The sequence below is a fragment of the Dermacentor silvarum genome, chromosome 10 (genome assembly GCF_013339745.2).
Source record: "Dermacentor silvarum isolate Dsil-2018 chromosome 10, BIME_Dsil_1.4, whole genome shotgun sequence".
Lineage (NCBI taxonomy): Eukaryota > Metazoa > Arthropoda > Arachnida > Ixodida > Ixodidae > Dermacentor > Dermacentor silvarum.
The window spans coordinates 142,670,673-142,696,411 of NC_051163.1; the positions used below are offsets into that span (position 1 = coordinate 142,670,673).

At 46.5% G+C, this 25,739-nt stretch overlaps 1 protein-coding gene across 5 annotated transcripts in view; it reads left to right on the plus strand.

Moving 5' to 3' along the window:
- The window catches only part of LOC119431886 (G-protein coupled receptor-associated protein LMBRD2B), a 235,491-nt gene that overhangs the window by 178,552 nt on the left and 31,200 nt on the right, over window positions 1-25,739 (plus strand). For 4 of the 5 annotated variants that reach the window (XM_049656867.1, XM_049656868.1, XM_049656866.1 and 1 more), the window contains 2 exons: window positions 3,125-3,326; window positions 25,362-25,448. In XM_049656867.1, coding sequence (XP_049512824.1) covers window positions 3,125-3,326; window positions 25,362-25,448 — 289 coding nt within the window. The remainder of the gene's footprint in view (window positions 1-3,124; window positions 3,327-25,361; window positions 25,449-25,739) is intronic. The other variant, XM_049656870.1, reaches the window with a different exon arrangement.

The following is a 25,739-nucleotide window of genomic DNA, read 5'->3' on the forward strand; positions in this document are numbered from 1 at the left end:
TTGGGGGACACGTGAGAGTCGCGCATCCCCACAGGCTGTGCCTCAAGGTGTGAATGCTTGGCAGGCTCAAAGTGCTGCTTGCAAGATTGCTACTAGTTCGAGAGGGCATTGTGTTTAGTACAACTATCTCTACGGCTAGTCATGCTTGTCACTTGCCAAGGACAAAAACTTCAAATCGGACGCTGACGCAAGGCACACACGGAACACGGAACTATGCCTTATAGAGTGCATGATACGATGCGCAGACAATGCCCTGATACGTGTGCTCCCATTTCCTCTGATCAACACCGCACTCGTCAGCTTATTGCCTCCAAAATCCTAGCATTACCCAAGTTAAACGTGATATTTCCCTTCCCGACTTGGATTCCCGCCGCTCTGTTGCCTTTCTATGCCTCTTTCATAAATACTTCTATAACTCGTGGTCCAGCCGTTTGTCACTTGAAATTCCTTCTCGCACATCTAGTCGACTTCATAATCATCTCAGCTTCAGGCGCATTTTTGGCCGCACACAGTCATTCAATAATTCCGCATTGCCACGCGCCATCGCACTATGGAATAACCTTCCAAATGATATTGTTTCAATAAAAGATTCTGCCAAATTTCGTGAAAAATTGCAACGTCATATGTTCTCTTGACTTTGTATTAATATCTTTTTTTTTATGATTACCAGTGTTCCTATTTCCCTTCCATTGTACAAATTTACTTGTTTTTTCCTACTATGTAGTTATTTTTATGCCTTATTTATTGCCTTTTTTCTGTAACCCCCCCCTACGCAATGCTCCACTGGAGCCTGTGGGGTAATATAAATAAATAAATAAATATAAATAAATAAATAAATAAATAAATAAATAAATAAATAAATAAATAAATAAATAAAAAGGTGCATGGCCATGGCCAGCTAAATTCGCTGCTGCCAGGAAAGACGCTGCTCCACTTCAGTGGCTGCTTTCTGTTGTGTGGCATGCGATTGGACAGGTGTGTTTACATGTAATTACGACCACATGTAATTCTTCCTTGTGGCAGTAGTGAAATTTCGTTATATTTAAGTTGTGCATAAACACGTTTCGTTATATTGAGGTTAGAAATACACAATGTTCTACAGGCATGAAGTTATCAAAAGGTGAATTCCTCAATACTTCGTTATATTGAGGATTTCGTTATACAGTAGACTTCCATTGATTCGGCTCCGGTAATTCTATATTTAGGATAATTTGATCCTCACCGAAGGTCTTGGCCAATGCCCGTACATGCCTAAACTTTCATTATTTTGATTCTATTGGCCTTCAACAGATAATTTGAACTTGACTGGTCAGCACAGCACGCACCCACCTTACCCATTTATGTTGACTCCAGTGGTGACCCCTTTAGTGGCAGCATCTGTCTCGGCAGAGCTTAGGGGACAGTGAACGCATTGAACACACGTCATCGCCTCCCAATTTTTCAACCTGCCCTTGGAAAATCTTTGCGCAAAAACAGTAGCTCACAATGAATGATTTCTAACTAGCCTTTTTTGTTTTCCAGGAAATTTGGGCCGAAAATTTTCTGCGCAGTGCAAGATAGTGACAGATAAAGTTCTCGTATGACGCGACAACATGCCACTTTCAGTCTTCGATTACAAAAGCTCCTTCAAAATATGTTTTTGCATGCTAAGCTAGCTGCAACAGGTCTCGTTGCATGTTTTTTGGCATTCCGGAAAATTGCATGCTTCGCAGGACGAACTAACAAAGTGGTTAGTCTAAGCATGGGCCACCATCCTAGGATGTTAGCGATAGTTGCAGAGTCATTTGATAAATCCAGAATCTTGGAATCCAGATACTGGGATCGATACCCAGCACTTCCTTCAATATGTTATGTTGCGGAAGTCACATGTAAAGATGTATATTTACAATATTTACAAGACAGGCAACTATTTAAAAACAAGATGGCTGTCGAGACCGATTTCACCTCGAAACATCAAATCGTCGTCTTCTGACTTTGGCTCCATTCTTGGTTGCGCCGTAACAATATCAAATGCGCAATGGACAGTGCTGAGGACGCGTTGTGCTTCATAGACAGCGCTAAAGGGCCGTTTTTGGGACCGATGACGACGAACATGAGATGTAAATAAATTTCTATTCTATAAAGGTTAAGTTCACTGGTTTCATCCTTTTTATACTACCAGGATCGAAAGCATGCTACATACTTGTTGCTAAAAAAATTTTATGCACATTAGATTTTTATTGTGTGTAGGAGCTTTAATGTCCTTTCTAGGTTATTTTATGCGCAAGTGTACATGCCACGTGTGTGAAATCAGCAAAATTAAGTCGGATGCCGTCGAGGTGGGAGAGGAAAGTCAGTGCCTGGGTGGAGAGGAGCTACACGTGCCAGGGAAGGTACGGAGGAGGAAGGAAATAGGAGCGTCATGGAGGGTTCACCTCCTCTGGCAGTTGCTACGTACTCTGTGCGCTATGGATGCACCGGGTTAGTCTGGCGATTCAGAGGCCAAGTGCCGAGCGACAAGGATGGAGCAGCAGCGCAATCGGTGGCAGGCCGAGCACGAGTCGACTGACCCCGAAGTCGTTGGCAAGCACCGGGCACGAGCTTGACAAGACCGGCAAAAAGCGCGGGCTAGGCGTGCTCAGGAGAATGTGCTTGGCAGCTTGCGACACGCAGGTGTGTCGGACAAGTCGGCATGGCTTAGAAACTCCAGAACAGCACCCATACGCTTGTGCGTAACGCGCATTCACGAAATGCAATGTCACTATAATTTTTTCAACTTTGAACCCATACAAAGTGGGTGCACATTGGATTTGGAGGTACATTAAAATCAGGCAAATACTGCAAAATGAATCAGTGGCGTGTTTTTTTTTCTGCATCTTGTTCAATTTGACCTGCTGAATAAATTGATCAATTTTGTCGGTCCCGTCAGGTTAAATTATAATGTTGAAGTTTGTTATATTGAGGTTTAACTGTACTCGTAGCATACAAAGGCTAACCAATAGTGCGTGAGCTCGCAGGTTCATCAAACGGGGAAAACGTTTTGACTCCTCCATCAGTTTGTTGCTGCCAACATCATTGGAATACTGAGCTTGCAACATTTATTGTGAAAGAATTATGTCAGTTTTGATGACATGGTGCACTGCAGATCATGGGCCACCTGGACCTGATTCCGATTGTGGCACGAGGCTTCAACCTGTACTTCCCGACCCTTATCTGTGTGCTATGCCTGGCCACCTGGTGGCACCTGGGAAGCCGACTGCTGCACTGCCTTGGCTTTGAACAGTTCATCACCGACGACGAGCTCACAGGGGACCTCGTCAACGAAGGCAGGGACCTCATCAAGCGTGGTGGGTGTGAACACTATGGTTGCACGTGGGACAAAGCGATTTATGGGCACGCTAGCAAATTGCTCTTTCGTCCTTTTTGCAGAGAGAGCACATGAAAGACTGTCCATGCTTACTTAAATGACCAAGTTGTACGAATGTTCCAAAATGCATGTTGCAATAAAAGAGCTCCATCCTTCGAGTGGTGCACACAGGGCCAGGGATTGCAGTAATAATTACATGGCAATTAGATTATGGCAATTAAATTATGCCAAGATCTTTTCCCAAGGCGACTGGTTAGTTTTCCAAAATCTTTACATTTCCCAAAGTAACAGGATAATGCTTGCATAATGCACCCGTTAGCTAGAATAACGCGAGAACAATATTTGGAAGCAGAACAACCTGTAAAGAGGCAAACAAACTACTGCTCATTGGAGCCACACTCACATATGAGATAATCTGAGGGTTCATGTACTATCGACCAAAAAAAAAGAATTCAAAATCTATTTTAGACCTCTTCCTTGTTTCTGGAACAATTTTCGATGCAACTAAGTGTGTAGTGATACCTGGTATCTCCGATCACCAGGCGATCACCTGACTCTTTACAGCCCGACTGTTGATAAAAATTGCCCTCAAATGCATTTTAGAAACTTCTCCCGTGCTGACGATGTTTCCATTATTGATGTTCTTTCCTTTAATTTTTATGCATTTTGTAATAACACTGCAAGTGTTCAAGAGCTTTGTGAACAGTTTAAGGCCATGGTACATGAATGTATTGAATGTCACGTGCCGGTTATTGTTAAAAAGAAAACAAAAAACCCATGGATTTCTCGGGCGACACTGCAGCTAAAAAGAAAACTGAAGCGCATGAAACAGAAAAGAAAAGCAAACAATTCTTTCTCCGGAATTGGAACAAAATATAACTTTTCTTAGTTCTCAGCTGAAAAAGCAAATGGTCATTGACAAACAGCATTATTTTGAAAAATCTTTGCCCAACTTTATATCAGAGTCTCCTGAGAAATTCTGGCATTTGGTTTCCCCAACCTCAAAGACCCATGATCAGTTTGAAATCAAAGGTGGTCTGGTCAGTGATGCACAAGAAATATCTAATGTCTTCAATGAACATTTTAAATCCGTATTTACTAATGACAATAACATATTTCCAAAATTTGAAGCCTCCTGCCGCCTTTGGAGGATCTTGTCATTAGTGAGCATGGTATCTTAAATATGTTGCTTAACCTCGAGGTAAAGAAATCACCTGGACCAGACAACATACCTAACGCCTTTTTGAAAAGATATGCACAATGGACATCTAAATATTTGTTTGTTTTATTTACAAGGTCTTTGTGTGAAAGTCAAATTCCGAGAGATTCTGGGGGACTTGACTGCCAGAGTGAAACCGCTTCACAAAAGTGGAGACAAGCGATTGATCAAGAACTACCGCCCAATTTCGCTAACATTGACTGCTTGTAAACTACTTGAGCACATAATTCACAATCACATATCAAACTTCCTCGAAGCTAACAACTTTTTTACTAAATATCAGCATGGATTCAGGAGGGGTTACTCAACTTGTACACAGCTAGTAGAAACTATACATGATTTTTCCTCTTCAATTAACAATGGAACACAGATTGACGCCGTATTTATGGATTTCTCGAAAGCTTTTGACAGGGTCGCTCACAAAAAGTTAATTTATAAGTTAGACACAATACTTCATAACAAACAATTAGTAAAGTGGATTTCAGCGTACCTTTTAAACCGAGAACAATTCGTTGTTTTTAACAATCATTGTTCTGATAAGCTTAAAGTTCACTCTGGTGTCCCTCAGGGCTCTGTTCTTGGGCCTCTATTGTTCTTAATATATATTAATGATATTGTGTCTAATATTCCTGTAAAAATTAGGCTTTACGCCGATGATTGTGTCATTTATACAGAAGTAGGAAGTGTCTCAGATAAAGTACTACTGAATAGCACATTGCAAAAAGTTTCTGCATGGTGTGAATCATGGCAAATGTCCATTAGTTTTGAAAAAACTGTATTGATGAGGATTACTCACAAAAAGAATGCCTTACCGTTTGATTACAGTATTAGTAATGTGACACTCGCAGAAGTAACAGAATAGTATAAATATCTATAGGGCTCTGGGTCACTAACAATCTCAGCTGGAACAAACACGTTGATTTTATTACATGTAATGCTTTTCGTAAATTGTTTTTCTTAAGACGGGCATTGCGGTTATCCACTCCATCTGTCCGCCTCCTTGCTTATAAATGTATTGTTTTGCCTACCTTAGATTATGCTGCTGTCATTTGGGACCCATTCACTAAGACTAACATAAACAAAGTAGAGAGGGTTTAAAAGAGGGCTGCTCGATACATATATAATAATTACCGACGTACATCGGTAACACATCTCTTAATAAAAGCTGGTCTGCCGACAATAAATGAGCGAAATCGTTCTGCAAGACTTAAATTTATGTACCAATTAATTAAAGGACATTACAGAACTGAACTCACCCATTTAATTCATTTTTCGTCTGGGTATGCGACCCGACAACGACATCAGCTTAACTCCTTTTCGCACCCGTAATAACTGTTTTAAATACTCATTTCTCCCACGAACAATTACCGATTGGAATAACCTCACTAACAATGAAGTGTTGCAACCTTCACTGACGTTATTCGCAGAACATATTACTTAGTGTGTGCTACTGCATTTCATCACTTTACTGCGCTATTGTGTATTTTATTTTTACTGTTTGATATCTTGTTCAAATCTTGTATTCCTGATGCGGGCTGCAGAGCTTCAACCTGCTCCCTTATTACTTTTGTTTACATTTTGCCAGTTTTTGTGAAACTGCTTAATTCTTCTTTCCCACCCTGCTATAATCCCGATACCGGGATTGCAGTATGAATAAATAAATAATAAATAAATATAGACCATGGGATCTCAGATATCCGAGCAGCCTTTAAATGTAGCCAGTAAAACAGTACATCACAATGTTGCTCGCATATACCAGTAGAGGCTGCAAATGGGAATACCAGGCTGCGTTGTGAGGCAGCGGAGATATTCAGCTTTTTGTCAGATCTTTTGGTTCGTAAACTTTTTTGGTCGATAGTACATCTGAACTATGGCTTCGACCCGTCCTTAAAACAGTTTGTACAAATTTTGTGGATGTGTAGAGTACAGCTACAGTAAAACATTCACACCACAATTTAAGCGAAGCGTCTCATATTAAGAGAGCTATGGACGATTACAAGTTACCCTGCTTCATAGCTATCGTTTTTCTCCTCAACTTGTTTTCCAAGTGATCAGCGCTAAGCTCTGGCTTCACTGCTCTGCATCATGATGTGATGTCGTGTCACCTACTTCCGGTTGTCTTGGAGCCAGGGCACAAAGCCTCTCCAACCTCTCCACTGGCCGTTGATCCTCAGCAAGAGCTATCCAAGCAGTGTGCATTGCGAGCATTCTGTCGCAGTGTCGAGTGTGTCTGGTAACCACAGGCAAGTGGGGAGTTTTGATGGATGGGCAGAGGCATAAATTAAAGCTGCTTCATACTACTACTGCTGTGTTGAAGTAGCTTTAAGACATACGTGAGTGGCCTGATCGGCCTGCACGGTCCAGCCACCTGGTGGTGCAGAGCTTAACCAACCAAATACAGAGCTAATATTGCTGTAACCAAGTGTAAAACATTTTCAGCACTTAAAAAGACAGTGTGTTCACAATTACGCTTCTGCCAAAAATTTACACCAGTAGCAAAGTAGAATACACTTAGTTACTGCTATATTAGCTCTGTGTTTGGTTGAGCTGTGTGCCGCCAGGTGGCTGCACTGTGCAGGCCGTTCACTTCTACGCCTCTGCTCATCCCGTAAAACGCCTAGTCCACTTGCACTTGCATTTACCCAAATACCGGACACGCTAAGCTCTATTGTGGTAGTAATACTTCGGCGTAATGTGATGGCCGCAAATGCGTAGATGCTGGTGCTGATCGTGTACTGATAGCCCAATATGCTGCAGCCACTCTGCTCATATGTTGCTTTGCAGCGGGACATGATGTCGCAGCTTGACATGTCGCCGAGCACTAGATTTGCAGCCCACAATGTAACAAGGGCGAACCATGGTGCTCGCAGCTCGAGACTAACAGTGACCATGCAGCTTGCCTCAACATCGAGAATGTTGTAACACAAGCAGACGACACGTTCTGTGTGCCGGAAGTGCTTGAGTATTTGCAACTCAAATGAACTGCAGGGGGCGCTGCGAAAACTGGCCACGTCTGGCTACACGGAGGTCCCCGCGTCGCCGCAACCGCTGTGTTTGATGTATAGCACGCTGTATTTTGATGATTTTCGTGCAGTGTGAGTGCCGGTTTGCACTGTTTTGTGGAAGGAAATTGAGTAATTTACGCCGATCAAATCATTTTAGCTGATCTGAGAGAGGCACAGTTGGTAATGAGGCTGAAGTGGTTGCACGGTGTGTGCAAACATCTAGCATGACAGCGAACCCGCACGAGATTCTGATGAAAATCACCGATGTATTCTTGAACCCATTGGTCGTGGAACCGAAGTGCTCGTGCACTGTTGGATTGTCGGAAAAGTACAAGCACATTTCTGCTGCTTTGATTCACTGTTAAGGCGCGGATAGATAGTCCGGAGTTTCGAGCGTGTGAGACAGCGGCCGGCGAAGTTGGATACGTCACGCTGGCCTCGCCAGGATTGCGGAAATCTTACAACCTGCTCAGTTTGGCACGTTTAACATGGCCTGCCGCAGTGCACCGACTTCCTCGATCAGCTGTTGCCGCGGTACATGCAGATAAATGTCCAGCTGGCGTGCACTTTCTCATTGTTGTTGCCTTACCATATTTTCGTTCAGCGAAGGCGCAAACTATGAACGCTCTTTTCAGTCCAGAGAGCAAGCGAACCTAAAATAAAGCTTTGCACTTTCTCGCGAGCATGCACTACGAATCTGTGGCGAACCTTTCCCGCTACTTTTGCGTTCCTTTGATCTATTTTACATTCAAGATTTGCGCAACGTGACTGTTGCTTCGCTTAGCTGTAGTTATTCCAGTAGTTGGCGCATTGTTTCTCTCGCAGAGAACAATACGATAAATAAGAAACCGAAAGATCTGCTTACTACAATAAAAACACATTTGCACACCATGTACATGTATGGCTTATGCTGCGTGGCGTGACCATGATTGATTACTCCCCGCTGTCTACGAACATGTCGCTTATGGCTGCTGTGTAAACTAATGAAATTAAACAAATGTTTCTGTGTAAATTAATGTTAACTAAGCTACTGCATTATGAATCTAATTAATTTTCCATGTTATTCTATAATCGACGTATCCTACACTTTAAGTGGCCAAAACTGTGTTCGCCTCTGAACTGCCAATTTCCTTCATACACTGATAAGGGATACAACTGCTTTGATAATTACGCACTTTCAAATAAGTGCCTACTAATTTGCACTAGTTACACGGGTAGCATGTCCAGGTCGCAAGGAAGGCGCCACTATGCCACCCCATAGTTATTTTGCACGCTGGCGTGTACATGTTGTGCTTACGTGGAACGATTTACTGACATTACCCGGGAGTTCCTGAAACTCCGATGTACCGATTCTCGCTGATGTACCGTACGTGGTAGTTCCACGTTGTGTGCCGCATGTATCCGATATAACAGCTTTAATCAAGGAAAGTTCGAGTACCGTGGTGGCATTCGCATCATAAACTGCATTACCACGCCGGCTATCACATGAAACTGCATGTTGCAGCACGTATACGATGAATGTTATCACGATGGCAGTAACAACCTCAACGTAAACTTCCTGAAGTTCGCTGTAGCGCTTTACTGCAAACGTAGTACAAGCAAAAGGACCGCATTCTCTCCACACAAAGAACAAACCGACCCTCACCTGAAAAAAAAAAGATAACTTTTTCGAGAAAGATGTTGAGAACACAACTTATTGCTGTTGTCGTAGCTTATGATAATATTCGCAATCCATGTGGCTCTTCAACGCTGCAAAACTGCAAAACGCAGCATAATTCTATGGCCGTGCGAAGTTTCGTAGATGGTGGCTCCATCGTATCGTACTAGAAGTATACCCGATCGCAGTACTAAGGCTACGGACGGAGCGTCTACCTCCGTGCGAGGTTTCCGACGCTCGCTGCTAAGTGTTGCATGAATTGCTGGAGTTGCGAATAGTGATAAATTTTCGTGTACAGTCGCCGACGAATTTTTCAGACTCCAAAAATTCGGACTTGTTGGATTTTCCAGACTTCTTTAATGCACTGTCAGGGTACCCATAGAGCTAATGCATTTTTGCGACCAATTTTTCAGACGAATTTAGGCCCCATAGTTCGATTTCCTGGGCTAAATTGCTCGTTCCGAGCCACGCTTCCTTTCTTAGAGGCCGCCATGTTGGATTTTCTGCTGGCTTGCCCAGGCTTGGCTTCCAGTGGCCCACTGTATAGCCTCCAAGATTGGGAGATGCACGCTATCGGACAGCACGGATCATCCTCCAGCTTATATACTCACAGACTCTCAAGACGCCTGCCGGGTCTTCCTTCGGGGAGTTCTACCGGCTGGGGTCCTTTGCATACTAGGACCAAGCCTCCAAATGGACCATGGGTAACCTGGTGTCCCGCGCACACCAGATTGGAAGGCAACGATCGGGCGGATCGTCTGGCTCGAGGTATAACAGGCCAAGCCGCGATACATACCGCTCGAACGGACGCCTCTCCGACACCCAGCAGCACACCGAGAGACATACTTGAGGCACAACGACTAGGAAGACAAGCCAAAGCTCCACCTCACCCCAAGCTCAACAGCGACAGGCGAGGTACTGGCGCCGAATACAGACAAACACCTACCCACACTTACTCTACAAAATATTTCCCAAGAAACACGGCGACAGATGTCCATGCTGCAACTCCACCCCGACACTAGAACACATCACTTACCAATGCATGCAGCGTTCGGCAGACGCCGTTTTGCCGCTACTTAACGATACACTTAACAATTGGTCGTGGGAGGCGCGACTCTCCGAACTGGACTTGGGAAGCCAATTCGTGACCCTCGACCAGGCCCGGTGCACCGCAATAGCCAGTGGGGCCCTGGAAGAGGGGATCCACCCACAGTAACCAAGCACGATCTTTATTTAAATAAAGTTGTTTTTCTCTCTCTCTCTCTCTCATCCTCCAGTCTCGGAAGCCATGCCCGCTCTTCCTTAGCTGACAAAATGCTCTAGGGGACGACACTTTTTCTTTTTTCTTGCTTTTTTTGGTCAGCACGATTGTCATAATCACTTTGCGAAATCCGTTTTTTATTATTATTTTTTAAAGTTTCGGTTGCTATTTTGCACGTGGTGTGCGTGCCTCGGAGACGTGTGTGGCTTTGCATTTGTGTGGTCGGCACCACCTCCTGTGCCTTCGCGAGAGCCAAGTGGTGTGACGCGTGGCCTCCGCGATCAGCTCCGGCAGCGCGCCGTTGCTGAGCCGTTAAGGTGTTAGCAAGATTACACTTCTCAGTTGGGCTACGCGTCGAATGGGACGGTCGGAGCAGAGCTGATCGCAGAGGCTACGTGTGAAGTAACGGGGATTGTTTCTTTGATCTCCATGAATAGGATAGGATAGGAATAAACTTTATGTGTCCAACGGTTATGGTTGTTGGTGCCCAGGGCTAGGCTGCCAGGGGTCCATCGCCTGATCTCCATGGTGATCTCCGCTAACGGAGATCGCCGACGCGGTGATGCTCTTGTCAACTGTATGGGGAGACGACGTCAGTCTTGCGCAAATCCAAGCAAATCTGATCTTGTCCAAGCTAAGTATGAGGCAGGGCATTATTAAAGATTTTTTATGCCACTCTAAGCCTAATAAATTTTCTTTTTTTTCAGACAGTTAGATTTTTCGGACTATTTTTCGGTCCCCGTGAAGTCCGAAAAATCGGTCGGCAACTGTAGTCTCTTTCTGTTACTTTTTCTTATGGAAACAAATTCATCAACATTCCAACTAGTTCAAACAACATTTCTTCACCATAAAGTTGGAAAAATTATCGATGACACAACCCGAGTAACCGATCCGATAGCTCGACCACTGACGTCAGATGGGCGACATGCGTCAATTGGGGTGGGGCAGCTGAAAACTAAGGGGAGCGGCGCCACTGCGATCGGTAGCAATGTATATTTTTAGGACCTTATAATAAATTACACGCTTTACGCAGAGCGTTTCAATGTGTCACTTAATGATCAGAAAGACCTACCCTAACGACTCAGTACGCTTGTACAAAATTGTTTCAGGGTAACATAACTGCCTTGATGCATAACAAAGGCAACGACAGCACAAGCACAGCTTGACATGTACAAGAACTGGGCAAATTTTCTGAAAGGCACCACCTAAGGTGGTGTGCGATGCTGGGTGACTGTAGGGCAAATCAGAATCCAACAGAGGGTCCTGTAGATGATTTCTAGCTGCATCTTCAATTTTCTATAGCAAATAGCATGGGTAACAGTAATACACAAGCAGCAAGAGCTAGTAGTGCACAGAAGAAGTAACTTTCTGTGTTACAAGGGCGTTTACAGCAAAATACTGAACGACATACATTAACGCAGCACCTCACGGCACTAGCAGACAAGAGAAAATGATGACTCCAACGCTTGCAGAGTCCATCAAGAAGCAGCAGGAATTGATGTGAACAAAGAGCAATTTATTGAACGATCTTGACAAATTAGAATAGATTGTGCAAACAATAAATGAACTCTAGGCTAACAATCTTCTTCAGGCTCCACGCAGCCATCACAGTCTGCTGGCCAATCAACCTTGGCCTTGGCGGGGCGCACGCCTCACGCGCTTGCTGCGATGGCCCGTAGCCATCTCCCCTCCCATTGTTCGTGGCATTGTCTTATAAAACCACAACTTTGCTTGCTTAAAAATGCACACATTGTGTAACTAGTCAGTCAATCTGGCGGTGGCTGCAGATTCAAGATTCATATCAGTTACGGGTGGCGTGTCGGCGATCCCGACGCTGTAGCACCCTTGCTGGCAGCAGCAGAAAGCGAACAGGGCTTTGCAGACAGATGGTGTCATTGAGACATGTGTATACTCTTGCGCCATGGATGGGACCTAGGCCAGGATGCCAAAGCCTTTGTCAACATTGCCGGGGCTAGTACAAAGCGTGCTCCTCTCATGCTGTCTTTCTACCATGTTCCTTCATTTTTGGTTCTGTGTTTTGTTTCTTTCCTTACAGTGCTCCTTTCATGAAGACTTTAGTAAGGATCTTTCATTGAATACATTATAATGGTTACAATAGCTTGGTATATACAGTAGGCTTCCGTTAATTTGACTCCGGTTAATTTGATTTTTCTGGTAATTGGATCCTGACCAGAGGTCCCGGCATGCACCCATACATTTCTATGGCCCCAAACCTCTGTTATTCCGATCTCAAAATTGGCCTTCGCCGGATAATTCTAATTTGACTGGTCACCTTCGCTGAATAATGGCGGTGTTACGCGGTGAAGCACACCAGAAATAGAAAAGCGCCAGTGTCACGGACATAGTACACATTCCTTAATTATACAGGCGTGTATGTGCCATCTGCGGCCGCAGTACGAGACGCTAAATAAGCATAGTGGCAGCCATTCAGAGCTGTTTCTGACGTTTCTGTGGCGACTTGAGTCCTTGCTTCGCCCATTATGTGTGTCTTGCATATGAGACCATCAATGGCGCCTAGTACGCATTCCTTAATTATGAAGGCGTGTATGTGCCATCTCCGGCCGTAGTACAAGATGCTAAATAAGCATAGTGGCAGCCATTCAGAGCTGTTTCTGTGGCGACTTGAGTCCTTGTTTCGCCCATTATGTGCGTTTTGCATATGAGACCATCAATGGGGCCTAGTACACATTCCTTAATTATGAAGGCGTGTATGTGCCATCTCCGGCCGCAGTACAAGGCGCTAAATAAGCATAGTGGCAGCCATTCAGAGCTGTTTCTGACGTTTCTGTGGCAACTTGAGTCCTTGCTTCGCCCATTATGTGTGTTTTGCATATGAGACCATCAATGGCAGCTAGTATGCATTCCTTAATTATGAAGGCGTGTATGTGCCATCTCCGGCCGCAGTACAAGACGCTAATTAAGCATAGTGGCAGCCATTCAGAGCATTTCTGACGTTTCTGTGGCGACTTGAGTCCTTGTTTCGCCCATTATGTGTGTCTTGCATATGAGACCATCAATGGTGCCTAGTACGCATTCCTTAATTATGCAGGCGTGTATGTGCCATCTCCGGCCGCCGTACGAGACGCTAAATAAGCATAGTGGCAGCCATTCAGAGCTGTTTCTGACGTTTCTGTGGCGACTTGAGTCCTTGTTTCGCCCATTATGTGTGTCTTGCATATGAGACCATCAATGGCGCCTAGTACGCATTCCTTAATTATGCAGGCATGTATGTGCCATCTCTGGCCGCAGTACGAGACGCTAATTAAGCATAGTGGCAGGCATTCAGAGCATTTCTGACGTTTCTGTGGCGACTTGAGTCCTTGTTTCGCCCATTATGTGTGTCTTGCATATGAGACCATCAATGGCGCCTAGTACGCATTCCTTAATTATACAAGCGTATATGTGCCATTTCCGGCCGCAGTACAAGACGCTAAATAAGCATAGTGGCAGCCATTCAGAGCTGTTTCTGACGTTTCTGTGGCGACTGGAGTCCTTGCTTCGCCCATTATGTGTGTCTTGCATATGAGACCATCAATGGCGCCTAGTACGCATTCCTTAATTATGCAGGCGTGTATGTGCCATCTCCGGCCGCAGTACGAGACGCTAAATAAGCATAGTGGCAGCCATTCAGAGCTGTTTCTGTGGCGACTTGAGTCCTTGTTTCGCCCATTATGTGCGTTTTGCATATGAGACCATCAATGGGGCCTAGTACACATTCCTTAATTATGAAGGCGTGTATGTGCCATCTCCGGCCACAGTACAAGACGCTAAATAAGCATAGTGGCAGCCATTCAGAGCTGTTTCTGGCGTTTGTTTCTGTGGCGACTTGAGTCCTTGTTTCACCCATTATGTGTGTCTTGCATATGAGACCATCAATGGCGCCTAGTACGCATTCCTTAATTATGCAGGCGTGTATGTGCCATCTCCGGCCACAGTACGAGACGCTAAATAAGCATAGTGGCAGCCATTCGGAGCTGTTTCTGACGTTTCTGTGGCGACTGGAGTCCTTGCTTCGCCCATTATGTGTGTCTTGCATATGAGACCATCAATGGCGCCTAGTACGCATTCCTTAATTATGCAGGCGTGTATGTGCCATCTCCGGCCGCAGTACGAGACGCTAAATAAGCATAGTGGCAGCCATTCAGAGCTGTTTCTGTGGCGACTTGAGTCCTTGTTTCGCCCATTATGTGCGTTTTGCATATGAGACCATCAATGGGGCCTAGTACACATTCCTTAATTATGAAGGCGTGTATGTGCCATCTCCGGCCGCAGTACAAGACGCTAAATAAGCATAGTGGCAGCCATTCAGAGCTGTTTCTGACGTTTCTGTGGCGACTTGAGTCCTTGTTTCGCCCATTATGTGTGTCTTGCATATGAGACCATCAATGGCGCCTAGTACGCATTAACTATGCAGGCGTGTATGTGCCATCTCCAGCCGCAGTACGAGACGCTAAATAACCATAGTGGCAGCCATTCAGAGCTGTTTCTGACGTTTCTGTGGCGACTTGAGTCCTTGTTTCGCCCATTATTTGTGTCTTGCATATGAGACCATCAATGGGGCCTAGTACGCATTCCTTAATTATGCAGGCGTGTATGTGCCATCTCCGGCCGCAGTACGAGACGCTAAATAAGCATAGTGGCAGCCATTCAGAGCTGTTTCTGACGTTTCTGTGGTGACTTGAGTCCTTGCATCGTCCATTATGTGTGTCTTGCATATGAGACCATCAATGGGGCCTAGTACGCATTCCTTAATTATGCAGGCATGTATGTGCCATCTCCGGCCGCAGTACGAGATGCTAAATAAGCATAGTAGCAGCCATTCAGAGCTGTTTCTGACATTTCTGTGGCGACTTGAGTCCTTGTTTCGCCTATTTTGTGTGTTTTGCATATGAGACCATCAATGGGGCCTAGTACGCATTCCTTAATTATACGCGCCGTGCACCGAGAAGCAGAGAGAAAAACCATTGGTGTTTTGGGGAAGCTAACAAAATGGAAGGCAGTAAGATGAAAAATTCCGAAAGGAGAGAGGACGTTAGGATGGATAGTTAGGATGGAAGTGTTGCCTCAATATCTCTATCACGCAAAGAACTATTTACCTGAACGCGAATGCGCACTGAGAAACTGTGATTGTGCTCCCTGTATAAATTAGTGGCGTTCTTTTCTGATTAAACATTGTTGGAAGTGACGCCCTGTGTGTGTGTGTGTGCTCTCTCTTCGTCCGTCGTCGTTTTCGCGCCTTCACTTCAGATCGAGAGGGACGGTTAGGGCCAACAAAAGAGTGGGGGTCTACCTAAAGCTCTGAAGGCCTGTCGGTAAACTTACTAGGCGTCTTGGTGCTCGTGCTCTGACCGAAGAAGGCGTATGTGCGTGTTTAAATTAAGGAAGCCGTGCTGTCTCCCGTTATGGCACGTTTCCCCGTTTTATATGCTTCACCGCACAACACGTTTGTATTGTGGCAAAGCTAACTTCAAAAGCAAATGCTGCCAAGTGAATCAATGACTGGTTTTGGCATTCTTGCTATCTTGTTTAATTCGACCCGTCGGATAATTTGACCAGTTTCGTCGACCTTGACGGAGTCGACTGTATGTCAATATAACGCTAAAGAAGTGTCACTACCAAAGAGATAAACTTCCGAGAATCTGTGTTTAATACTTAATATACAGTGACTCAGCGCAGTTTGGTGCTGCGCAAATTGCGCTGAACTACGCCGAGAGGCGAACCCCACTACATCCTGTTACATTTCAACAAAATATGAGAAATCTGTGCCCGCTCTGCACCGAGCGGGTAATTCGGGCTTTCAATAATGGAACTAAGAACTAAGTACACACTAGGGACCCTTTAACAAATTTGTTGGGTCCCAAAAGTGTGTACTTTGTAATTGTATAGTTTACTTATGTTAAATAACCTTTCAAACTTTCAAGTGCCGTTTTACTGCACCACTGAAAGTCGCATGGCGTGGACCAGTGGCTGCATTAGCTCCGCGGTGAATTGAGTCAAGCCTCTCCAATTAAGCCTCTATCGTACCGCTGTTTTATTCAAAGCTGTTGTCTGTATTCAATACCTTCCACCCTACGTAACGTGTACGAGATGCTTAGGGACAGCCTCGCTTTTCAGGTGGCAGCGAGCGATCGCACTGGTTCCGAGCCACGCCCCGTGCTCTTCTCCTGTATGACCAATATAAAACAGTTTCAGACACTGTCTCGCTCAATTTTATTTAACGTAGTGCGCACATTGGCGCAATCATGCAATCTGTTTCCCGCTATTCAATCCTATCCTATCCTAGCCTATCCTCCACTTTTCTTGCCGTGGCAATTTCACGGAGTAATAATGACGTACGGCCGCTACTGAGATGTTGGTTGACTTTGCAACAACAGCAACTTTTGCCACTCGATACTGACGAAGTGCCGCTGGTTAGGCCTTGCCGTATCGTACGGCTGTGACAAAAATTCACTGCCAGCCAACACGGGGCGGGCAGCAGGTTGTCGCAGCAAGGTGACTTTCAATATGTCCGGACCAGCAAACTGCTCCAACGATTGGGCACGAGATCACAGGCTAGACTGGTTGCTGGAAGCCGAGATTGGGTCTGCAGGCGACATGCTGACAACTACCGCAAACGCTTTTGCCAAGTTTGTTTTTGCACCTGCTGGACGGAATGACGAAAGCTTGCCTGCAGACAGAAAGCTCCATATTTAATGTGCACACCACAGCCTAATCTGACAGCGTTACACAGTCAAAGGTCACGTGCGTATATCTGCACTTTGTGACGGTACGCGACACACATCAAGATGTACGACGAGTGAAAGTACCCCAGCAGTGTCGACCATCACGCATTTTTGTATATCAGGGAAGCACAGCACAGGGCAAAATAAGTACATTTTTTCATACCACTAGTGTACCTTTTTTCACTGAGTCTTGAATTATAGCAGCAAGATCTAGCTGAAGGTGCAGGAAATGCTTCTGAATTGTGCACATGGAACATCCATGTGCTTCCACACTTTTCTAAAAGTGTTTTTCTTTTAATGCATTTTAGGACACCACTGCTTCGTCATAGTCCGCAGTAAGAACTGCTATGATAGGGGATACATGTCTAGTGTTTGGATTAAGTTTATGAACCAGAGACCACTTACTGCTTTTACATGGCTTGCCCACTGTGTGGGGATGCGCGACTCTCACGCGTCCCCTGATGTTGTTTTCTCCGCATGTCTCCTGTAGTCCGGCTTCTCTGTGTGGCTAAGCCCGGCGGTGGTTGCGGCGCGTTGCGAGAGATGGCGCTAGTGTCGTGATGCTAACGCCACCGATGGGCGAGGTCATTTGGGAGAAAAAGGTCGGAGGGGCTCTCTCTTTGGCTGGGGATCGGCGACCAACACGCACGGACGCTTCGCGCGTGCGCCGGCCCGCTTCGCGCGGCCGTCGCGCGAGGCTTAGAGCGGGACACCGGTATGGACGAACACGGATCGTTCGAGCACGCCACCGTTCGCTTGACCGTACACGTGAACGACTAGGCGATGGTGTCATAGCATGGGGCGAGCGTATTCGCTCGCTATCGCGTCGCGGTGAGTCGGACTTACTTGATTTGTCGCGCCCGTGTGAATGTTCTATTGGTTGTAATTCGGTTAGTGTGTATTAGTGTATGAATGGTGCAATAAATGCCCTTGTGATTGTCTGCACTACTATGTGTCGTTCCTTTGTCCCAAGAGCACATGTGAGACCCCACATCTGGCTGTCCAACGTGGACCTCTTGGGGCATCGGACGATAATTTTAAGTTTTGCTCGGTTCGAGATGTTTCAACCGAAGCGTAGTCCTAGTGTGGATTTTGAGCGCTAGTGTCGGCGGCATGCTTTCTTGAGTGAGGCGACGGTTGCTGTAGCGTGTTTGAACTTTTCAACATGCTAAGCCTTTTCGCGAGTGTTTTGAAGTACACTCGTCGGTACGAGAGCCACGTGGTCTGCATCCTGGGAGAGCGAGGCCTAGCGCCCGCGGAGCATTGGCAAGCCTGAAGCGAGTGAGTACGGAAGCCTCGTGGGTGGTCCGAATTTCTTATGTAAATAGCTTCTTCTACATCTTTGACTTCGGAAGTCGAGGCTCAGGGAGCCGGGAAGCCGCGGGCCATGGGTGCCGCTACGGGCTGACTGGTATTGCGGCCTGGCACCGGGCGCTCCGACACCGTCTGGGACGGTGGGCGCCGTCAACTCGGATGCTGTGTGCACCGAGCGGAGTAGGACCACCTCACAGAGCTAACGTCTCCTCGCGGCTGCCTGTTCTTGTGCCCATTTTGGGTGTTGTTTTTTTTTTGGATGCCGGTTGTTGTCAAAGTAGCGACGCATTAGGCCTAAGGCTTAACAAAGCCGCCTGTCGCACGTTGAGGGACACAACCTTGTGGACCGTGGTGTTGAGATGTCGCACATTGCTTCCCTCATTAGTTCGCCTCGCACGAATTGAAATTACTCGTTTGACTCAAGAAAGCAAGCTTTGTTCACGTGAACTTAGCATCTGCAATGCCACCCGAAATTTTGCTAGCCGAGTTGAACATCGTACCACGTGGGCGATGCGTGTGCCGAATTCCTCTCCCTTGCACTACTTTAGTGTTTGTCGAGTGCATTGAGTGTACACAGCGTGAGCAGAGTCACCCCTGGTTTGCTGTCACCTGCACATCGTCAGCGCTGCTGCCCCGGACTACAATCGAGCTACCCCAGGCTTTGGAGATGCCTGTGGTCAATTCGGCGCAGCGACTTCGGCGGCCGCCAATGTCCGGCTCGCAACCCTCAGCGGCTGGGAAAAGAGCCGGCAGTCACCAACGGCTACTGCGGCTCTCGTCAGCAGGGCGCGAGCGACGCTTGCTCGTGCCGACTTCTGCGTCGCCGTTTCCGAAGTCCTGGGCTGGAGTCGTGCCATCGAATCTGGAGACGTGGTGCTGTGACCAACGAACGCCAGCGGTGCACCCCAGAGACAATGTCGGCTCGCACGTTGTGGATAACGCGTGGACATTTACTCGGCGGCGCCACTGTCGCATGTACTAACTTTTGTTCGCGACGCGCGCGATGATAGGCCTTGTGACATGTTTCGCTGGCGTATGTGTAGTGATTTAAGGTTGGGGGGATGTGGGAATGCGCGACTCTCACGCGTCCCCTGATGTTGTTTTCCCCGCATGTCTCCTGTAGTCCGGCTTCTCTGCGTGGCTAAGCCCGGCGGTGGTTGCGGCGCGTTGCGAGAGATGGCGCTAGTGTCGTGATGCTAACGCCACCGATGGGCGAGGTCACTTGGGAGAAAAAGGTCGGAGGGGCTCTCTCTTTGGCTGGCGATCGGCGACCAACACGCACGGACGCTTCGCGCGTGCGCCGGCCCGCTTCGCGCGTGCGCCGGCCCGCTTCGCGCGGCCGTCGCGCGAGGCTTAGAGCGGGACACCGGTATGGACGAACACGGATCGTTCGAGCGCGCCACCGTTCGCGTGACCGTACACGTGAACGACTAGGCGATGGTGTCATAGCATGGGGCGAGCAGATTCGCTCGCTATCGGGTCGCGGTGAGTCGGACTTACTTGATTTGTCGCGCGCCCGTGTGAATGTTCTATTGGTTGTAATTCGGTTAGTGTGTATTAGTGTATGAAAGGTGCAATAAATGCCCTTGTGATTGTCTGCACTACTATGTGTCGTTCCTTTGTCCCAAGAGCACATGTGAGACCCCACAACTGTAAAAGCCTCATATAATATTGTCACGTTGCCGTGACTACGTATAATAACACACTGTCTAACAGAATAACAGACGGCGAAGAATTACACAAGCGTGACTTCAGAACGTTTACTCTTTATTGGGCAAACCTGTGTCCAGACCAGCAAGTGACACTCGAAGCGCAACAATAGCGGCGAAATCTGATCTGCAGGTCAAGCGCGTTGGCTTTTATACATAACTCGTTGAACGTTCCAGCGTAATTGCTGGCGCCCGCGTGCCTTCCAGAAAGTACTGCACAATTCGTGTCATGCATACAGTCTGATTACACAAGGTTTGGCGGGAACGTAATCAATCATAACATTCGAGTATATATATAGAAACTTTATTTGAAAGGAAAACATTTTAAGGAGCGGTGCTCGGAGCCCCTCAGTCAAGGACCCCACTGGCCTCTGCGCCTGCCTGACCTCGCTAATTAAGGACTTTTGTCCTGCCAAGTCGGAATGGGCGAGCTGTGCCTCCCACTGCTCCATTGTGATATTGTTAGTTGGCCTATGAGGATGCTTAGTGCACGCCCAGGTTACATTTATTAGGGTGGGTATGCCACTGCACCAAGGGCACTTAGCCCTATAGCGAGTGGGCTACGTGGCGTTTAGCATTTTTAGATGAGGGAATACCCCGGTCTGTATTTTGCGCAATTGGCGGCCTCTTCCCCGTTAAGTTGTGGGTGAGGCGGCGGGCATTTTCTGCTGACTCTGCACTGAGGAGCAAGGATATCTTTGGCATTTAAATTGATGGGATTTTGTGAGGGATAGTGTGAGGGGTTGGGGTTCGAAGAGGACGCCATCGCTCGGTTAGTAGACCCTCGAACTAACGCGTTAGCCTGTTCGTTCTCCCGTACCCCCCGCGTGTCCTGGGCAGCACTGCAGTCACGTGACCCTTGAGAAACAAGCAACGTGTCTGCCTTGAGTCGGGGACCACGACTGAATCCCTTTCCGAACGCTTCGCGTGAGTGAGGGCAATCGCCACTGCTAACATTTCGGCCCAGGCGGGGGAGCCCGCCGTGGCCGACGCGGTTCTTTGCTGCTGGCAGATCGTGTTCACGACTGCTAGGGCATACCTCCTTTGGTAGCGCTCCCGGTCGCCTCTGCATACGCAGCTGCGTCCGTGTAGTACGTATTGTACCTAGCGTTATTGGAGTACATCGATTGAATATGTCATGTGCGTGCTTTGCGCCTTTCCTTGCTGTACTCGGGATGCATGGTCTTGGGAATTGGAGCTACTCTAATATTGGATCTTACCGAAGGAGGGAGAGATACGGCCTGTTTGGTGAGATAAATGGGGTATGCTGGGATATTGAGTCAAGCCAATATTCCCCTACCAGTTTTTTTGAAGCTGAAACGCACCCTCTGTTGCATCAGAGTGGTCTGCCTCATGAAACTTTGGGTAACAGCGCAAACAGACGACCACAAGAAGGGAGACACGTTCACAGAAGCGCTGACTAACAATTGGTTTTTTATTGGCAAGGATAGCACACCTTATATATGCCCAGTGAAGAAAGGGAAAGGGGAAAAACATAACAAGGGTAAACTCGTGCCAACAACGCAAGCGCAATGCAGCCAACCAAGCGCAACATGACGCAAACAATTATTTTTCTTTGCAATCTGAAACCCTGATAGCTGCATCCAGAAGATCAAATTTAGCATCAAAGAGAGCAAGGGAAGGGGTGCTGAAGCACTTGCTACCGAACTTACTAATGTGGTAGGCTTCCAAACTGATGCACGCGGTCTTATCACTACTCTTTCCTAGAATCGTCGTCTCTTTTAACCGGGCCACACAATCAGTACACTTGCTAACGTGCGCAACTATATGTGCGTATTTATCATCTCGTTTTTTTTTTTTTTGCAGTTTTAGAGCGTGTTCCCCTAAACGGTCATTGACACAGCGACCAGTTTCGCCGACGTAAAACATCCCTTATGACATGGGAATGCAATACACCACTCCAGTGGAACATTTAACGAACGGCAGTTGGTGGTTCTTCTGGCATCCACGTTTACTGTTGTTGTCGATACGTGGGCACAACTTTCCAAGCTTATTTAGGGCAGAAAGACAAATTGGCACGTCGTACCTACTTGCCACCTTTTTAAGATTGTGGAAGAGTTTATGGATGTAGGGGACCACCTCAGGTCTATGTGCCTTCCGGTGATCCTCAGCCGTTGTACCTCCCGAACCACGCTTGAATTTTTGAAGGAGGGTTTCAGAAACGGCAGTCAAGACCGAGACGGGGAACCCTGCAGCCAAAAGACGGCTTATCTGATTATTAAAACTGGGCTTCATCTGATGTGAGCACGATTTTTAGAGAGCCGATTCCATACACATCACCACTATTCCTCTCTTAATTGTCTTTGAATAAGCCGAGTCATAGGGCAGCAGCTCCTCCTTAGCCCGTGGGTAGTATCCCTAGCAAAAAGAACAGAACGTGATTTTAAGGTCTAAAAACTGTAATATTGAAGAGTCTGGGAGATCATGGGTGAACCGCAACCCACGTCCATGTTTGCTAAAAAAAGATAAAACTTCACCTACAATGGAGGTGTAGGTGAAGGCAGGCTGATTTTTTAAAAGCACTAAAAAAATCATCATTATATCTAAAGGGTTTTAAAACCGGCCCCCTATTAAACATCTGTTCTAGTGTGTCACCTTGGCCAGAAAATTATCATAAAGAATAGTTGTTAGTGAGCGCTTGTGTGTACGTGTCTCCCTTCTTGTGGTCTTCTGTTTGCGCTGTTACCCAAAGTTTCAAGATGTACAAACACGCCCCCCCCCAAAAATATTGATGGTCTGCCTCAGTTCGTCGAAAGTATTGTGTACTCCCAAAGCTAGCATGTGCTCAGTGGAGGTACATTTAGGCAGGCCCAGAGCCGCCTTGAAAGCTGTTCGAATTATCGTGTTGGCCTGCCTTTCCTCTTTCCTGTTCAGCATTTGGTATGGCAAGCCATCTGTGATTCGACTAATCACTAAGGCCTGTACGAGCCTTAGGGTATCGTTATCTCGCATTCCCTCCTTTCTATACGTCACTCGACGTATCATTTGGGCTATGTTGTGGGTCGCAGATTAGAGGGTTTTGAGTGTCTGTGCTGCTCTCCCGTCGCTCTGAAGCCACAAACCCAGGACTCCCATCGTAGGTACCTCTTGGACCGTTTGGCCCTCAACCACAATGTTAATCGACTCTCTGGATTTGTAGCCTTTCGCATGTATCCGGATGACCTCAGATTTTACACCGCTAATACCGTGATTTAGAACGTGTATTATCAGGAACTCTGGGAATATACGAGTAAGTTCCAAATCATGCAGGCATGTCTTGCTGATCGATAACATTACGTTGTTAGCAAATGAAATGCGGACCACGGAAAAAGGATAAATAAGTACGGGTGTCAATATAGTTTCTAATTGTTTTGATAAACCTGCTCCAAAAATCAATTTTTTTGCTCCAAAATGCATTTTGGCTACTCCAAAAGCTTCTTCGAAATGTCATAGGCCAGTAGCATCACTGACAGTGCGACCTTGATTATATGACTTTCTTGGGACCACGCCGAAACGTCATATAATACGGGCATCGTATAATTCGACCAACGAAAATTATGTCTATAATACATGGTTTCCTGTTGAAAGGTTATGAGGATCTTTAATTTAAGCTATAGGCTAATGCTTTGCAGGGTTCGGAAACCAAATCCGCCAAAGAAGTAAAAGTCACAGTTTCGCCTGAAAGGCGAAGCATTGATAGCAATGGCGAAGTATTAGACATCTCCACCAGGCAAGGTTCATAATTGCTGTAAACATTTGCCTACTAATTAAATTAACAAACATGGTGTCACGCGTGTACGGGCAAACATGAACTGATCTTACTAGATCACCACTAACACTCCCAGCCACAACGCTGGCGTGGTGAAGAGTGGTAGCAGCGGCGATCAAGTTGTCCTTCATACTGCCTTTCGCTTCAGTGAAAACTAGACGCTTGAGAAGGACAGTGCAGACGAAGCAATCTCGTGTCGCCTTTTCACCCACCGCAGAATATGAGGCACAACTGATGGCGATGCAGGTCTTCATAGTTGTGTCGACAGCTAGGCACGCTGCAATGCATCGGCTAGCAAGGGTTATGTAGTCCTTGTAGCCGTGCCAATGTGAGCAAATGCACTTTGCCACACTCGCGGGGTGCATTACTTCGATAGTAGATAAACATTTGTGACAAAGCAGAAATCATGGGATGGTTTAAATGAAGGGCAAGTTATGCAGTGATGTGATTGTTGCTCCAATTGCTCCAAACTGCTTGAAAAGGCCAATCCTGCTACATCCTGATACATTTTCGATAATGTGCTTCAAAACTGCTCCAAAAGGTGTTTTCTGCTATTTTACAAACCAACTAATCTAACCAGCGACATCATTCATCACACGCACTCGTCATGTGTGCACATGGAGGAAGTAAAAGGTGGTTCCGAGAGTAGGGCTGCTACGTGCTTGAAATGTGGTGGCTCCAGCTGTGGCTAAAATGATAACGCTATATGGAAAACTGTTCTGCTGGTACACGAAAGCCTTGCCACGATGTGGCTTTCCTGTGGTTTGGTCAAAGGGATGGTGGCAGAATTTTTTTGTTAAATGGGGCCAAGTTGTTGCGCATGCTACTGAGCTTGTTTCTCTTCGTTTCACTGCTGCCATTTTGCTGTTTTCGGCTGGTGTAGCTTAGCGAGCGAGCATTGCGCACTACTAATGATCTTCCGTAGTCGAGTTCCCGGCAATTTAATGCCCAGCCTCTTGCAAACTGGAAAGCCAAAGTAGAGATTAGAGAGGTTTGTGGTCATACCGTTGTGATGCTGTAGTGGTCGTACTATCATCATCACAGCTTCATCATCTAATTTGGTCGTCATTATTCGGCCATGCATGGGATTCACATGTTTTAGTGCCGCAACTTTATGTTGAGCTAAATAATTCTTGTTTTCCATTGGGCTCCCTTCTTCTGTAATCTCTCTTGCGTCTCTCAAAGGTAATTTTTCCACTTGGAAATGTGCATTTAGATGCTCCAAAAGCTAGTTTTTCTGCTCCAAAACGCACTTTTGGCTGCTCCAAAAAGCTGCTCCAAAACGGCCTCGGCCAATCACATCACTGAGTTCTGCCACCAACCTTGCTGCTGTTTCAGAGCGCGGGCGACGTCAGAGGGCGGCAGACCAGCGACGGAGGCCTGCGGTTCCAAAGCAGCCACCGGCGGATCACTCGCCCACTGGAGGTGAGTGGTACCTTGCTCTTTCACTACCATGCTCTCATTTGAAAGAAAGAGCGCCCATCAGATTGCAATAATTGCTACGCAGACTAGAAATTTACACTCACAGCGCCTTTACCATGTGTACAAGCTAAAGGCCGGCACGCAGTGCTTTTGCAGCTCATGCATAGTTTTGTATTTCAAAATAGACTTTATAGACCCTCCAAGGGTTACTTGGAGGGTCACATGCTTTGAGGGCCACATTATTTAAGTGCAGATTTAAAGTCTTCAGAGCGATTTATTTCGAGAAAAAGCAAG